Raw genomic sequence first — 17,834 nt, forward strand, 5'->3', positions numbered from 1 at the left:
AAAGCCAGCTAGCTTAGCACAGAAAACCACAACTTTAACCATCTGTAATGTTTTAACAAATCTTTTTTAAAATTTGGAAATAGATAAATCACTTCTAGGACTTCATTTAAAGCAGCTAGCAGGAGGCTAAGTGTTCCACAAATTTACAAGTTTCCTACAAACACTGGGGATTAAGGAGGCCATCTTAAAAAAGCCCATAAAGCATGCATAATACATCCAACTTCATTTTACCTGATACTGATATATAGACATATCTGGTGGGAGTGCCAATGCAAAGCTGCGATCATAAACATCCTCCACATGCAGACATTCGTTTTGGTGATATTTGCTTATCAGAGCTGATAATAGCTGCTAACAGCATGCTTGTGCTGTATATTTTAATTATGTGATGCCTGACACTTTAAAAAAAAGCATGTAAGTATGCCTCAATTCTTTTTATTATTGTTTCCTGTCAATCAATACTGAGCCATTAAAGACTTTCCAGGCCACATAATGTGTAAACCTGTCACATCCTCCTCTCCTTTAAAAGCTCCGCTATCTGCCCTCGCTCCTGTTCCTCTCCACACCTCTCCCACTGCCCCCCCCCCTTCCCTCAGACTCCATTAATCAACCTCAGTTAGGAAAATATTTCCGGCTTGTCTGCCAGTTCCATATTAGTACAAACCTTTCACTGAAACAAGCCAGCTCATGAGTGCGAGCCCCTGCCCTGTCCGAACACACAGCCAGGCAGACAAGGGGGGGGGGGGAGAGGAAAGGCAGACGTTGCTGGCAGAGCGTCTGACACAGGAAGGCGGCTTTCAACACCACGGCCGGTTTCTCAAGCCCGAGCCTCCAGCTCAGCTCAGAGGCCTCTAATGTCCCAACACACCCCCAGAAAGAGGCAGATAAATGGCAACAAGTATGTCGAGAAAAATAATTTTCCAGTGTCTGCTCCAAAAAAGGAGTCTGTGAATGGGGTAACCTTTTTCCTGATCAAATCCACAACAGGAGAAACAGAGGGGGGGAAACGGGCCCCTTCACATCCCAGGGAGGTAAAGTGCCATTTCCAGCCGCCATCGCTTCACTCCAGCCCAGGGAGGGGGACAGAAGGAGTGAAGGTGGAGCTGTGGGGGCTGGCTAACATCTACACATCATCTTCAACCTCGTCAGACTCCCAGATGACTTCCTGATTCCTGTTACATTTAAGTTGACTGAGAGCATGTTCTGACTTAGAATGGCATCCTGTAGTGACAGCAGAGTGGGGAGGTGCTCAAGGGTGAGTCAGTGGTAAATGACAGGGAGGGGAAGAACCTCAGACAATTGAACTGCTGCATACTGTAGCTGTCATGTCCCGACTTGATTCAAACAGGAAGTAGCTGCCTTTTCTCAATCAAGTCTGATATTGGTATCGATCCAGATGATATTTTGATGTTGCTTATCTCTGCATAACAAGCCAGAGAAAAAATGCAGTATCCATCACCCCATATACACAACATGAGCAAAAGTATGTGGACACCCACCCAGCCACCACATTGGCCTCCATTCCCCTAGTACCCCGTGCCATGCAGTGCATAAACACACAAAAACTTCACACGCAGAGACACAAATCTTCTAAATCCTCATCACCATGCCTCTGTCAGTCTTAGCATGTCCAGGTATTCGGTATTACAGAGGATGGTTTATGTTGGTCAACATGAGGCCCCGTGCATCTGGCAGGCAGCAAGCCTTAAAAACACAAAATCCATCTCATCAACTGAGGGGGAGGCAGGACAGGAACTACAGCCAGAGTTAAAGATAATGGAGGACGGAGGCAGACAGACAGGAATGTATGGACAGGGCGAAGTAAAAACACGCTGTTAGTATTCTGATGGACTCTGCTACAACCAGTCAGTCAGACAGCAACACAAACAAACAAAAGGGGGGTCGCCTCCACGGAGGCATCCTTGCAGTCCAACATGACTGCATAATAAGTACCACTGCTCCATCTATCCTGCTCAGAGTGAGTCATGGACAGGAACAATATGACCTTTCTGCCTGCTGATCCCGGTGCAGAGATGAAGAAGAACTATCTGCCCTCCTCTCTCTCTCTCTCTAACAGAGGAAGGACAGGAGGCTGGGGGACTGCCAACAGGCGAGGGGAGTGCGCTGAAAGGGTCAGAGGTCATTATTCATCCCCCTCCGTCTCCTTCCTCTAAAGCTCACTGGAGGATACGGGCCGGACTACCCACACTCAAACAGCTCACGTCTCCGGCTCCAAAAACACTCCGAGGGGCTCAGCTGAGGCAGATGTGACGTGATGTGTGTGTGTCTGTGTGTGTGTGTGTGTGTGTGTGTTCCTCACTGCAGCTGATCTCAGCTCTTACCAGCATAATCAGCCTCTCTCTTGTTCTTTTTTCCATGACAGCAATTTGATGAGTGATGATTTTGGACATCTGTGCCTGAATTTTCATAATGTTTTAAAAAAACAGCAGCTTTACAAAGAAAAACTTTCTGATTTAAATCAGGGAAGCAAACCACAAAAATCAGACACAGTGTGTTCACAGTGATGCTAGCTTGCCTGCCATCCTAATGTGAAATTGAGAAGTGGCTAAATTGACAAGTTAGTTATTTGCAAACTAGTTTATGAAGGAAACAATGCAAGATAAATGTAGCCACGCTAAAGTTTAGCTTGTCTGCACACTAATGTCATCACTAGCAATGTGACTATGATGGTTGCTGGATGCTAATATCTTTACATGTGTTGCTTTGTGTGTTTCTGGTAGCCAAAAGCTACAGATTATTAATACACAATTGAACTGAAACGTGTGTTCAGTGTGTTATTGATCACTATTTATAGACCTCTTACTCTGAAGAAAGATGAAATATGTTGAGTATTTTAGATTTAAAGCACAATAATGGTGCAGAGCCTATCCCTCTCTCTCTCTCTCTCTCTCTGTCACCCCCCCTGGGTGAGCAGAGTTGAGGAAGCCTCCTTTCCTCCCGCCTGCAGCTGTGACGGAGTGCGACAGTCTCTCAGGTGCAGCATCCATCCCAGCAGGCACTCAAACAAACTGCAAACTGCTGACTCAGCGCAGTCGTCCCATTACACTTATCTATGGGCTCGGCTGCTGCTTCAGCACACATATGTGCACGAGGGCAAGTGCGCGTAAGCGATTGTGCCACAGAGCCTGAAGGAAGGTACAAAAAAAAAATATATATATGCTAAAACACACACACACACAAAATATGGTGCACATGCTGCAGAGAGTGCATGTACACACACTGTCCTCACAGCACTGCCAAGAAGTATAGATCAACAGAGAATAGCAGCCTTTGTGACCAGTCCGCTGATATTTACTCTCCAGAGCAGCCCTGATGCATATTCATGTGAGAGAGTGTGTGTGTGTGTGTGTGTGTGTGTTACAATGAGAAGTCAAAGTGTGGGTAATAGCTCTTTCCTCTGCCGAGTTCATCTAACAAAGAGTGGCTCGTCTGTTAAAAATGCCGCAGAGCACCCGACACTGGGCGGTTGCCATGACAACCAGAAAAGCCTGGAGACCCGTACAACAAACAGCTTGGCTGCATGGAGGCTCTTAAAAACCCACATCCACGCTTTACACACACACAAGATCACACACTCCCCACGCAACACAAGTTTGCAAGCAGGAAAAAACGTCTGTGAGAGGGAAGAGGTCAACAGGAGAGAGAGTTCCCATTAATTTAAAGAAAGGATGCTTAGAGGACTTCCTGTTTTAAAATAAACACCTATGGATACATGTGAAGTTTATTTATCCAGCTGTGAGGAGAACTGTTGTTTCTCCTCGATGATGCTTCCATTTTCAGGGAGAGCCAAAGCATGACACAAACCGCCGAGGTGACGACACAGGACCTGTGCTGATCTCACAGCACACAAATTGGATGCAAATCTATGTGCAGATGCTATTCAAATAGAGGAGGAGGCCATCAAAACGGGCCATGCTGAGCAACAAGTCACTAAGAAAGCGGGACTGTCCCACTGCCACCAAGAATCCCATTTAGCTGCTGTGCATGTGTCCAAAGTGAGGCTGCAGCTCAGCTTTATGCTGCTTAAACAAACATGGAGACCTGTGAGGAAACAGTGGCTGCACCTAAACGTCACCACTCAGATTCCGCTCATGTCGTGGACGTTTTTATCAACAAAAACTTTCTCTCTCTCTCTCTCTCTCTCTCTCAGCAGGGGGAAACTTGTTATCACGACTCAGCACAGTTGTAAGTCCTGAGTCATGCCTGGGCTGTCTCTGACAACAGTCAGACGCCAATCTAAACAGCGTGATGGGATGGGATGAAGCCCACATTAACCGTGAGTCAGCTGGAGCTCGGCCTGCCAGCAGTTCTGTGATGATGAGAAAGCGTGCGGCCCGGTCGTGGCGGCTTTGTGCCGGGGCAGCGTTTTTCTCTCTGCTGACCGTCACCTGACTCTGAGAAATGCTGAGCTGGGTGGAGCTACACGCTGCACTCGGACAAAGGACACTCTCAACACATCTTCACATCAGCTGTACTGTACGTGTCCTGTTCAGGACATGAAGCATTTTCTGTGTTTATTAATGAAAGACACTACTTCCATATATTCAAAAGAAATTACAACTCATCAGGAGTGTGGCCTTTTCACTTTCACAGCAAAATGACGATTAATTCACAGAAAGGTTTTTCACAAACATGCTGACATAATAGTCACAAATGCCAAATTGTCTTAAAACCAAGTCACAATTGCTTAAACATGCTAGCAGATTAGCTTATTAGTGCTAATGCAAGCTGTGAAAAAGGTCTTAAAAACACAAAGTTTTCAGTAAACAACCATATACGGTATATTCCTGTTAAATTTTAAAACAACATATGGAGAAAACACAGCAGGTCAGTTTACAGGAGCAGGAGCTCAGGACTACATAAAGGGACAGACTGTCGGACAGCTTTGCATGTGCATCATATCAACACAGAACATATGAAAATGTTCATGTGTGTCTGTCTGCTTCAGTGTGTGCTGCAGAAAAAAGAAAACACGCACTGTGGGGGAATCATTTTTGAAATCAAAACAAACAAAAATGCAGCTTCCTGATCATCAGTTCCACATGAGAGTCCGGCAGACGAGCTCCAATGCTTTCAGTTCAGTAAAAACAAAAACCTGTTAAAATGAGACAGGACCAGGTGACACGTACTGAAACCACTGGCAGGACAGGAGCCCACAGACTGCTGCAGCTGTTCCCCAAAATACAATCAGACTTTCTACTTTCAGGTAGTCAGACGCTTTACTGATGCAAAGAATAATGTCGGCTCACCAGTGTGTGTGTGTGTCACACATCAGGAAATGCTGATCGACAGTGTCAGACTCCACCACAGCAGAGTCAGCTGAAGGTGGTCTTGTTGTTAAAGCTGACAGCATGTTCTCCCACTTTTTCTAAATGCAGACGTCACATTTTAAGGATGGTTGTTTGTGTCTCTTGCATCAGAAGATCTTGACTTGAGATAAATAAGATCCACATCACCAAGAATAGCAATTAGTGGCTTATTCAGCTCCACACAGCAAACAGCATTTCGTGAGTCAGGCGACTGATCATCACATCTTGTGTTTGTGTTGCAGTGATTAATCCGAGCAGCACGCTGCAGCCCTTCTGAGTGCTGCTGAGCTCCTGTGGTTAACTTCATCTTTCCGTTTATTCAGGGCAGCATATTGACAAAGCCACAGGGGCTCAAAGAAGCGCTTCACACATGCGACAGGAACTGTACTGTCTGTTGGGCAGCTGCTTCGTCTCTGGCCCCTCTGAGCAGCTCAGTGGAGGGTCGCTGAGGTTGTAATTTAGACAGAAACGACGGGTCACACTGAAGTCACATAAAAAAACAAAGTGTGAGTGAGGAAAAGAAGAACTCCACACCGCCTTTGAACTTCAGTAGCTTCAAGCTACAAAGGCTGCTGCTCCACTCCCACTCCCCCCCTCCGGTGTCCAGCCGCAGCACCTGCCAGCACTTCACACGGCTCCAACCACTCCGCTGCCTTGTACGCACTGCCAAGGGCCCTCCACCACACACACCAACAAGCGGCGGGCCGGCTCTCCTCCTGCGCCGGGTTACCGTGGGTGGGGCTGTCAAGGGGAGGTGTCTGTTACAACTTGTAATGAGATCCGCTGTGAGTACCTCACACAGGCTGCTGTTGTTTACTGTCGCAGAGTGAAGTGACGTCTGGAGCGTGCAGGCTAATCCTGCAGGAAACAGAATTAAAGCGTCCACACAGAGTCATCAGGGAGTCAGCTGGACCCGATCAGATGGACGGGGGGGGATCAATAGCAGCTGCTGATTGAAATTCACACGTTCAATACTTGTCCCACTTTAGCAACGTGTAAGAGTGAAGCAGAACAAACAGCCTCAGGCCTCAGTTTCAACAGGACACACGGCCTCCCTGATTGATTTATTTACAACAGCATCATCGTCCCTGTGGGCTCACAGAAACCTGTGCAGTCACTGACTCCCTCTGACCGGGCACCTCCACCTAGGAGGGTTGATTCACGCACTGTACTCCGCATCCTTCTTAATTGCCCACAGTGTAAATAAAACCCTCAGAAACATCCTGCCTTCATTGTTCAAATGCACCAAATTGCCTATTTACTACACGCAGAGCAAACAAGAGTGACGCACCACCCTCTGCGCACTGGAGGACCGGCTTCCTGATAAGGCTGCAGGCAGATTTCAACATGTTCAGACTAAGCAAGGGAAAAAAAAGGCTTTCTTAAATCCATCGCCACCCACTCAGTCACACCGTGCAGAACAGAAAGATGTGAAAGTAATAGAAGGCTGTCGGATGAAACTTTTTTTGTCTGACAGTTTATACCCGAGTTACATAACATGATGGTCTGTTAACTTCCACTGTGTTCTTCTGCACTTCCAGCGTCAGCTACAGCCGGCATGGGGAAAATCTGCTGCCATTTGGAAAGCGATGCGTAGATAAGCTTCAGGGAGAAGCAGCGGGTACACAAGAAGAAGAAGAGGAAGAGCAGCCTGGAGTGCTGTGTGCAGTCATGTCACAGCAATAACTGGACTTTTATTTAGAAAATCTGTGCCATGAGTTCAGCTTCAGCGTACTGCATTTGCATTGATTGATTTTCCATGATTAATCAATACATGCTGACATTATGTGGAAAAAGTCCTCATACTGTCCCTGCTTTCAGTCTAACGGTTCCAAACCTCCATTCCTGGTGTCATTGTTGCAGCTTTAGACCATATAATGAGGATTTAGAAGACTTTCTTCCCAGTTTGGTGTTGAATAACCGGTCCTGACCTCAACGCCACTTGACACCAGACCTCATCACCCTTCACCGGACCTTATAGATGCGTAGTGGGCTTCACAGGGAAGCAGAGAAATGGAGGCCAGCAAACATATGGTGTCCACATGTAAAAAAAATATTACATATATTATTTCTGCCAGTCTGCATGCTAAGCTAAACTACGCTAAACTTGTTTGCCAACATAGGCCAACTATGTGCAACACATACTTTTTGAATGTAATTGCAGTTTTTGAAGTAGCCCCGCTACTGAGTGATCAGTGGTGTCACGGAGGGGAAACACCCTTCAAGCACCTGAAGAGTCATCTGATAGCTGCCGATGATAAATTATTGACTCCAGGTTGACAATGTGACAAAGGATGGCCTCCTGAACACACTCTCTTTGTGCAGAGACATGAAAGCTCCTCTGTCTGAGCCTCTTCTTCCACTCACTGCCTCCACCCTCCTCCCTCTCCTTTCTCCCCCCCTCGGCGAGCTACACCCACACTGCTACTGAATGGAAAGGTGTGCCCGCTGCCTGCTTTTACCGTGGTATCTGTTTACTCAAAGCTTTTTTCTATTTTTTTTTAAACATACAGGAGGCGCAGTGCAGCTGCTCCTCCTGTGAGGAGGCTTACAGATAAATCAGTCACGTGTTTACAGACTACAGTACGAACACCCCCCCCCTTCTTCGGCTTCAAAGAGAGCCTTCACGGCGAGCACATGCACTTAAGAATGCATGTGGTTTGATTAATAGCATTAGCGGGGGAAAGACTTGACTACATCCTTCCCATGTGGTGCAAGAAAAATTCCTTGGAAACATGCAGACAGATCACCTATAAACCCCCTCTGGGTCGCATGCTATTAAAAACATGTGACCACAAGTGCATAGTGGTTCCAGACACGGTGCAGCATTGAGATTTTTTTTTTTTTTTTGTTGTTGCTCTGAACAGGAAATGCACCTTGACCCCAAATCCCTGGGTGGATGAGGAATCTAAAAGACTCACAGTCTGGGGTCCAAAATCTGCCACCAAGCTGTAAATGCACCAAACTCCAGTCTGCGCAGGATGAATTATAAAACTCCAAATGAAGCAAAGCAGTCCAACCCATCCAGGGTCATTAAAATTCATTGCACAATGGGCCTTGAAACAGTTTTAATGACCAATAACCGAGAGCTCGGAGCTGATTTCTTTGTGTATGTTTCTAAATTTGGAGCCCCGGCCTGAGAAAATAAGCTATGCAAGAATTTGCATCAGGGCCCTGGCATTTGGGAGCCGTTCAGATAAGAGCACGGTAATTGCTCACATTTGACTTTTCAAACAGTGGATTCAAAAAAGAACAAAAAAAAACACTGAGGCAGCACGATGAGGGCACATTAGCGTTCAGGAGGAAACTTCAACAACATCGTGAACATGTTTTCCAGACCAAGAAAGGACGAGAAATGTTGCTGTGCTTCATCCTCCTGTCCTAAAGCAGCTGGGAACAACTTTCTCAATCGTTGGCTCTGATAGCATCATTAAACACGGAGAAGATGGAAATTCACCCGGAAGCAAAGATCTATGAGACAAAACACACGTACCCAAGGTTCCAGGAATACTCAGCTAAATGCTGAAATAAAACCATTTGAACTCACAGCATGTTTGCAGTGTCCCTGAATGCACCACAGCTGGAGAGAAACAACTTAAACCGTACACGGAGCGTGTGCTCATCCTGTTAGCATGCTAGCTTGTGCTACCCTCACAGGGAGGGGTCCTTGCTTTCCTTCACTAAACATAGGCCTACTTCATGATCTGCAGTCACTGTGTTCTTGAAGGATCTCTTTGTGAAGCGTCACATTGATGATTCTTGGGTAAACACCAGCCACCAGTTCTTCAATAAGAAAAACCTCCCTGAGGCCTACAGCCATGTTATGTAAGAGTCATTAGACACAGGTCAGTGTCTTCTGACACATCATACATCAGCCAGGAGCTTCAGACCGTAAAGAGAAGATGGTTTCCTCCTGACTGAAAGCTTCACTTCAGCAGGGATGTTAATGATCAAACTCAAAATCATGTTCGTCTAACAGGCAAAGGAGTCAAAGACGGTGTCAAGGACATGTGAGTCTTCCTTTGGAATTATAAAGTTGGCCTCCTCCTTTAACCATCATCCGGGCTGAGCTGAGAGCAGACACATAAAACTTCCTGCGATGGGGCGAGTGGATGCTCCCGGCCCCTCCCAGACCCAGTGTCAGCGAGTGACCCCATCAATCAGGACAAACGAGACAGAGCCCCGAGAGCATGACCGGGGCGGCATGGCTGCTCCTCCAGGGAGCTCCTGTTGGGATTTACAGTGCAGCTGTGTGAGCGGAGGAGCAGAGGATTAGCAGCTCCCGAAGAGACCTATCGAGACAGCTTTCACTCAAATCTGCACTTTTATGACTCCTTACTGTTTGACGGGGAGCAGCAGCAGCCGCCCTGACAGAATGACTAAGTGACTGCGAAATGATACTGAACTGTCTCCTGCTGACAACCACACAGAAGCTGCTCATTTACCCGAAGCACCTCTGAATCAGACCCAGGCAGCATGGCTGCGCTACCATCTCACCTTCTGGCACAAGGACTGTAACCCTCACAAATTAGCATCTTTTGTTTGTGTCACATGGACAAAAACTGAAGCAAGATGCTGAGGTTTCCAGGATTATGTCTCAATATTGCTTTCCATTAGCGCTTTGGCAGGTGGATGTTAAGCTAAGCTAAGAGAAGATGGCAGCATCTCCAGGCTCCTGATAGCCTGAACATCACTGCATGTGAGTTTAATCACATAATAAGTGCAGTTCTTGGTGACACCAGGGTTCAGCAGGACAGAGAAACATCATATGATTATGGACAATAGAAACTGCCCTCAGCCTGCTCATGTTTAATGCAGTGAAAAGCAGAATTTTAGCACATAAAACCCCTTCATCAGACAGTGAGCAGGGTTCACGTCGCTGTGCGATGCTTTGTTAAAAGCGGAGGTTTGATGGGAGCAGAGGAATGTGATGACAGGAAGCAGTTTGTGGAGGTGGCCAGAGCTGACATCACACATCCTATTATGCAATCTGGCAAACAGCCGCCACTCTGGAACAACTGAAACGTCACACAGTCATCCATGTGTTGAGTCAGTTTCCTGAATGCTGAAACTCATCTGACTTTTATAAAACCAATCATTTGATTGATTGATCCATCTGCAGAAAGATGAGATCAGAGACTTCTGGACTAACTGATTGATCATCAGATTGTTGCAGCTGTGTTATTTCCTTCAGGCGCTCTGACATGTCGGTTACTGTCACTGTGGATGTAGGTCAGGATCCTGGGTGCTGGCCCTGCCCAGCCCTGATTGGTCAGAGTGGTGACTGACAGATTTCCTCACACAGAAAGTCAAGTTCCTGCAAGTCTGACCAACACGCTGCTAAAAAAAAGAAATCCCCACCACATATTTCAACATTTCTCTCTCTCCACTGTCAGAAGAGCACTAATCTGTTATCAGTGACCTGGCGTGCCGTCGGAGCAGGGGAATGTGGGTGTGGGTTGGGAGTGTTTGAGAACACAGAGGTTGGGGTGTGGGAAGATGGGAAGCAGGAGGTGGGAGGTTCCCAGACAGGGCCGGTTGAAAGGTACTGCAGCTTTTATCCTTATAAGGACAAACCTGGTCAAATTAGCAACAACACCTGAACTCCAGCTTCCAGCGAAAAAAAAAACAACAGGAAGACGTGAACATTACAGCCTGTGTGATGATCCAGATCCCTCAGAGGGAAATATAAACAGAGAGCTGTGGTACAGACAGGCTGAAGACACCTGGGTCTCTAAAGACATTAAGATTCCACGATAAGAGGATACCTTTATACCAGGAGGGTCAGGTTAAGACTTGCCCCGGACTCAAAGTATTTAAAGCACTCTCTGACTTGTCAGGTTTACGTGCGTCAAAGTGAATTGCAAAATAAGGGTCTGGCAAAAAAAAGAAGCCTCACCTGCACAGTACATACTTGTAGAGACAAACAGGATTCTGGGAAAACAACAACATTTAGCAAACAAACGAATGATCTTCAAGCTACAGAAGTGCAGAGAAAGGGCCGTGTACTGTGAAAAATATGGACGGATTGTTCATGACGCTGACCACAGGAGTCTGCTTCACGAGTCTTTGGGTGGCTTCGATCAACCGTCGCCCAAGCAGCAAGCTCCAAGGCTGAAGTGTCGAAAACTGCAGTTCCCCTTGCAGCCTCTAGGGGTCCGCTCCAAAAGCAAATCAATTCACAGACTCCCATGTAAAAATGTCCAACTTTACAGTAGAAGAATATGTTTACACCCTGGAACAAACACTCCCTTCTAGTGTCAACTGTAGGGGGGTGAATGTATTCCTGCTTCACCTCTTTGCCTGTAGTTGGAGTTTAGGTGGACTGTGATGTTGTCAACATGGCAACGGTTGGAGTCTGCCACCAAAAACTTAAAATGTCACTTCAGAAACATATGGGTGATGTCACCAAAGCTTCGTCCACAATTATATATTATCTGAGTCCACCTAAACTCCAAATACAGGCAAAGAGGAGGAGCACCAGTGCAAGTGGAGGCCACACCCACAATTACGTGAAATTCTACATATATGTGATGAGTTCACGGCCATGTTGGTAAGATACGATGCAGTTCAAACACCTACATGCAATGACTTCTTTCTTAACTTGACACTTTTGTATATATTTACTGAAATTTGCTTCTTTTCCTTTACTTTTCCACTTTGTTCCAGGTTATCTGACCATCAGCAGCTGAAGGCTGGAAGGAATTTGGATGGCTTGTGCGTGACTGCTGTGTGTGTGTGTGGTCAGGTCTCAACATAACCACTTATCACTGCTCTCTGTGGAGTGGATGAATAAAGCCTTCATGCTCTCTGCAGGATCATTAGATAGATGGATCCATGCAGGCAGCAGCCAGTGTTTTATCATAAAGCGTCAGATGAGGCTGCGCAAACTTCCTCTTTATTGCGCTAAAACTCAAGAAGCAGCACCCTGATGAGGTCTGACCTGAACCCGCCCTGTTCTGTGTGCTGTTCACACCTGACCACAGCCCCGCATACCTCTCCATTTATCCCTTTTTATTAGCTTTCTACCGGTAGCAGCCTGCCGCTGATGACATAATCCAGGAAACTGGGAGCCGAGAGCTTCTCAGTGCAAGAAAGAAACTTGGGGAAAAGTTTTCCAACAGCAGCGAGAGGGGCCGATTATTACCATTTTTGGGCACGCTTGCTCCCATGCAAGCCCAGCCCAAACCACAGCGCTTACTCAGATTCCACAGCGCTTTTCTTCCCCCTTTTTTTTCAAAGCGTAGGAAAAGTGTGGGGAGCAGGAGGGGAAAAAAGGAAGCAGGCCATTCATACTCAAGTATGCAAAAAGAGCAGCAGCTGGGGGAAGATCTGGGCTTTGGTGCTCATACATCCACCCCGAGTGGATCAATAATCAACACAAAAAATCAACAGGACAACGTGGCGCTAAAAGACGCGCAGAGTCTGCGCCAGAAGGACTTAAAGTGAGTTGGGTTGTCCACACACCTACCCCCCCCCCCTTTTTTTTCAACCTCCATCCCCGAGTTCTTAATCCACGTCGCATCATAGGCCAGATGACAGGAGGGGCCAGGCGCACACACCATATGCAGCCAAGCGCATGGCTGACATCTGTTGCGCTGCAAAGGTGGCCGTCCTGCCCGGCGTCTGATTGTTTTCTGCCCTCATTGAACGCTCCCCTCCCTCCGCTGCTTCCCTCCTGCTGTAAAGATAACGGGTGGGCGTCCTGCGGCTACATAGTATTTCATATGTGTGTGTGTGTTTAGGGGAGAAAAGTTTTGGCTGGAGCCGCGCAGGTGATTAACAGGGCGATAAAGAGCCGGATGCCGGTCGGGGTGTTTTTTTCGGGGAGCCGCTGTCTGCTCATCTGCTGCCTCACATGAAGCAGCTTTATTCTAATAACTGAGAACCTGAAGCTACAGCAGGCGACACTTCCGCACCGGAGCTTTAGAAGAAGGAAGTCAAGTCTCTCACCTTTCTCTGCTGCTTCTCCCATGCAGGATCCAGGAGCATATCCCGATCCCAGTCGTCTTCCTGGTGCATATAGTCAGTCTCTCCATCATAGTGATCCATATTATGCATGTATCTATCAAGCGCTGTGTGTGTGTGTGTGTAGACGGCAGCTTGTCTCCCCCGGTCCTCGGCGAGGTGATGTTTTCACAGCAGTCTACTCTCCCGCATTCAAGACGGTGTGTGGATGAAATTAACGGTCCACCCCCGGCTTCCCTCTCTCTCTCTCTCTCTCTCTCTCTCTCTCCAACTCTGCCTCTTCTCTTCTTCTATCTGCTCTGGTTTCTTCTTCTTCTTCTTCGCAGCCGGAGCCCTCAGCGGCAGGCAGGCAGGCAGGTCCAGCACCGAAGGAGCGACAGACGCAAAAACTTTGCTTTAGACAAATTGAATCGGTAGCTGACGGCAGAATCTGATTGGACGGCTCGGGGCTCCTCAGCCAGCCTCCTTGAAGCTGATTGGCTGTTACAGATGTCAGGTTAAGAGGCTTTATAGCCAAGGTTGACTGGCTATCCACACATCTGACTGTCAGAGTTCATTAGCATAAAGTAACGCGTTACTTAGCACGAATGCAAGTATTACATAAGTAAAGTAAATACTTTGGAAATAAACTGGTTTTATAGAATAAAATATTTTTGTAGAATAAAATAAAAATGTATTTTTTTACCATTTATCTTTCAGCCATATTTATATTGCACTTTTTATGCAGAAGATACACTATGTTATCCTATTAAAAATGAATATAACCCAGCAGTATTATGTTTAAAGAGGTTAAAATAAACTTTACATCACCACCGCTGCAGAATTTAGGATAATCTGTGATAAAGGTCAATTCATAGTATTAAAAATGAGTGTGTTTTAAAAATAAAATAATAATTTATGACCATTTTAGAGCAGACTTACAGTATAAAAGCATTCATATGGGGGCTCTCACATGTCTGGGCCCTCAGGGCCGGTCTCTCACAGTCCGTCCATGCTCGGCATGACAGTAGTGAATAGAAAGGTGAGTCACAACACACAGCAGCTGTAAGCATGTGAAGCCACAGCCAGGTCTGTCTGCCATGTAAGGTAAACCAGCTCTGTCACACACACACACACAGAGGAGGAAAACGGGATAGCCCTGACAGTCAGGAGAAAGTGGAGCTCTTCCATATATGGACAAACTTCCAGCGGTGAGTGTTTGGGAAAGTGATGTCACAGACAGGCAGCAGACTGCCAGCTCACCGCCCGCCCGCCCGCCTGGTCCCCGGCTGGAGGAAGCAGCCTCTGCAGAAAGAAGCAGAGCTACGGCAGACAAAAACCCAAAGTAGCTGACTGCAGCCGAGTGGAGAGAGAAACACTGAGATAACTCCACTCAGCTCCATTAGCTAATTAGCTTACAGGCATTTGAAAAACAAAGTGATTCATTAAATTTACATTTACTATTCAGGAAAATGTTGTAGAAGATTTTACACTGTTCATTATAAAAAAGGCAATTAATTACTCATCCATTAGTCTGTCTTCAAATAAGAACTCCATTCATATATTTATAAAGGAATATTTAGATAAGAAGAAGGAGACTTCGCCAGGCTCGGAGCTAACTGCTAACATCAGCAGCAAAGTGAAAAGGATGGTTTCCAACCACCCACAGACAGGAGGTCTAAGAGTCATTTCCTGGATCAGAGTCACATGGTTTCTCCTCTTTAACAGCAGCAGGTTCAGTGTTTGCTGACATCTACATAGAATCTTAATACTTTGATGGCACCCAGATTAGTTAAATATATAACATGAATATTAGCATTATGCTGGCCATGCTGATACGACACATGGTTGTGCTAACAGAACATAAGGTTGGATAGCCCAACATGCATTAACAAAGCATTGTCCAAAGATGGGCCGGATACAACTGCAGAAGTCCCGAGTAGGGACGTAGGTTGGGGATGATGGGGGTACATGTGGTGGACTTTCTCCCACACCATTCAGAGCTTTGTACCCAGCCTCCTGCCCATTGACAGCTGGGATTGGCTCCAGGGGGGTCAGAAAATGGATGGATGGAAGGGATTTGGCACAAAAACTAGGGTAAAGGTAACCCTAAACACATTTCACAAGGAAAACCATTCTTGTCATGTGGCCGCCATTTTTCGCTACATCACAAACACCTAATACACACCCTGCTACAAAGCAGGAAGAGAAAGCACTTCGTACCACTGGCCTAGCTGGTGATGCACCTTGTTTGGAACATGTTTGGTACGACTCTTCCTCTTACAAGCTCTATAATGTCTCCCAAGATTCATGAGATGTGAGGATGACCTCCAAGTCCACTACTGCGTTGTTTAGTGCAGAGAATATTATTCCTTGATGATGTTTTCAGTCCCTTTAGTCACTTGCTACCATGTTAAAGAAAAATGCACAACCATCAGCAAACACATTAACTTCATGAGGGAATTGGAGGTGCTAATATGCTACCATTTGTTTTAGGTCTGCTTGGTGGGTTTGTTTGACAATCTGTCTTATGTGCGTTAAGATATTTCAGTTTTCACTAAACCTTTAATCTCGCCGTTACATTTAGAACTATGTCCACCCCACTGAGCTGTACCGGAGGCTCTAATTGGCCGCTTTACAAACAGGCTTGTCCTCTGAATGCTGCAAATGATGGCTTATTAAACGCATCAATTAACTCATTCTAATTAACCACTGAAATGTGTATAATTATCCCGGCCGCACGCTCCACACCGCACGGGGGTGGTGGCGGGGAATTTCTGTGCCCGTCAAGCCACTTGACGTCAACACAATACTATTCAGCAGAATCCCAGAATATCTTGTGAGGAGCTCAGCGGCGCGGAGCAGCTTCCTTTCACACAGGTCATGTGAAGAGCTGGTGTGTTTGGCTCTGTCTGGTCTCTGGCAAAAGCCCAAAGTATTCCAGTCATGTCGGGAGGGGAATTCTTAAATAGCTGTCCTTGCTGTTAAAAGCTGAGCCATGTATGGGATGCTGCAGCACAAGCATGATAATCCCATTGAGCTGTACATGTGTTTGGGTTTGTGGTCAAAAACCTGGAACAAAAAAAAATGTGGGATCAAAGGGAGCAGACTGAGGAGAGGAGAGGTTTTAGAATAGAGCACTGCAGTGGGTGGGAAATACAAGCATTTTTTTAATAATACTTTAATAATCCCCTCAGGAAAATTGCTTAAGGCTGCCCAAAGAGCGCCACACACCAGTGAGAGCACTGGAGGCAATGTGGGTAAAGTGCCTTGCCCAAGGACACACACCAATGACTAGGAAGGAGTTGGGATCGAACCACCAACCTTCCGGTTACTGGACATTACATTACTCGATACTACATGATAAAAGTTCATCAGCTTTCTCAGGACATGCTGTTTATGTAGCAACACGACACAGAAAATAGGTTGAAAAGGTCGCGGTGTCCCCTCCCACACCGATATAGTGCATCTGATTAAACCCGTGCCCTCCTTACAGGCTGTGGTCAAACTGGGCTCCTCCCAGCTGTGAATGTGACCTATGAGGGAGGGGGGGGGGGGGCACAGAGCCAGTTAACCTGCCTGAATAAATAAAGATAAAACACTTAGAAGTGCCAGTCTTCTGTAAAGTGACCAGCCAAGGACGCTCGGCTCGGCTTCAGGGTGGGCAGTACGTGACCTACTTCTTTCAGGAGGTTTAACCCTCTGCATGGAGCTACAGTTAGATGATTACAGAGAAAAAGCTGACTGACTGCCTCTTGTGTATGTGTGGACTGTAATCAATCATTAATCCAAATGCAGCCCGGCAGGCACACTCTTGTCTAAATGTAAAACAATCCAAAGCCATACAGTGTATATTTGAATGCTTATCCCATGGGGGAAGAAACTGGGGTTAAACGAAGGGTGTCTACTTCCTGTAGATAAGCCACAGCCACACAGAAGTAGAGGAAATTATTCTGACAAGACAGCCATTCAAACAGCTCGATAAACCTTGAATAAATGTCTGCCTGCCCTCTGATTACCACCTCACGAGGCTGCACTGCCATGGCTTGTGTTTTCTTTGGTTATCTCTCGCACTGGTATGCCCTCCGGTTGTCTGCCTTCCATGGCAGATGAGCTGCGTCGTTCAAGTGGAGACATGATGCCAGTTGCCTCAGAAAGGAATGACATCATGCACTTCACGGACAAACGCCACCCTGTAGGGGAGAGGCTGTGAATGTCTGCTGAAAAAATCCTCAGCCATTCACCTCGGGATGGGTCGTCAGCGTCCCTTCTATTCTTAAGGACGACTTCTGATTTCAATCTTCTATCAAGGGGCTAGTTATACAACATTTGCAAGCAGGAATCAAAGGAAAAGTGTTCAAGACGGCAGCGAGAGCCGCTCTGCTGTCGGATTTAGAAACTGTAGCAGTGAGAAACAGATATTAGAGAGCAGAGATGATCATGTCGGGGTTCTCTTTCAGAGTGACGAGGATGGACAGGATCAGGAACGAGCAACATCCGAGGGGCAGCTCAGGTTTAGACATTCTTGGTAGAAGAATGATGAAAATGGAGCCGCCA

The 17,834-nt window shown here is 46.5% G+C and overlaps 1 protein-coding gene across 4 annotated transcripts in view; it reads right to left on the minus strand.

Annotated features, from left to right (window-relative positions):
- Positions 1-13,693, minus strand: part of actn1 (actinin, alpha 1) — a 35,711-nt gene extending 22,018 nt beyond the window's left edge. For 3 of the 4 annotated variants that reach the window (XM_028395749.1, XM_028395748.1, XM_028395747.1), the window contains exon 1: positions 13,284-13,693. In XM_028395749.1, coding sequence (XP_028251550.1) covers positions 13,284-13,391 — 108 coding nt within the window. In that variant the 5' untranslated portion in view covers positions 13,392-13,693. The remainder of the gene's footprint in view (positions 1-13,283) is intronic. The other variant, XM_028395746.1, reaches the window with a different exon arrangement.
- Between the last annotated feature and the right edge of the window lie 4,141 nt (positions 13,694-17,834).

This window comes from Parambassis ranga, chromosome 22, assembly GCF_900634625.1.
Source record: "Parambassis ranga chromosome 22, fParRan2.1, whole genome shotgun sequence".
In the NCBI taxonomy this organism is placed as follows: domain Eukaryota; kingdom Metazoa; phylum Chordata; class Actinopteri; family Ambassidae; genus Parambassis; species Parambassis ranga.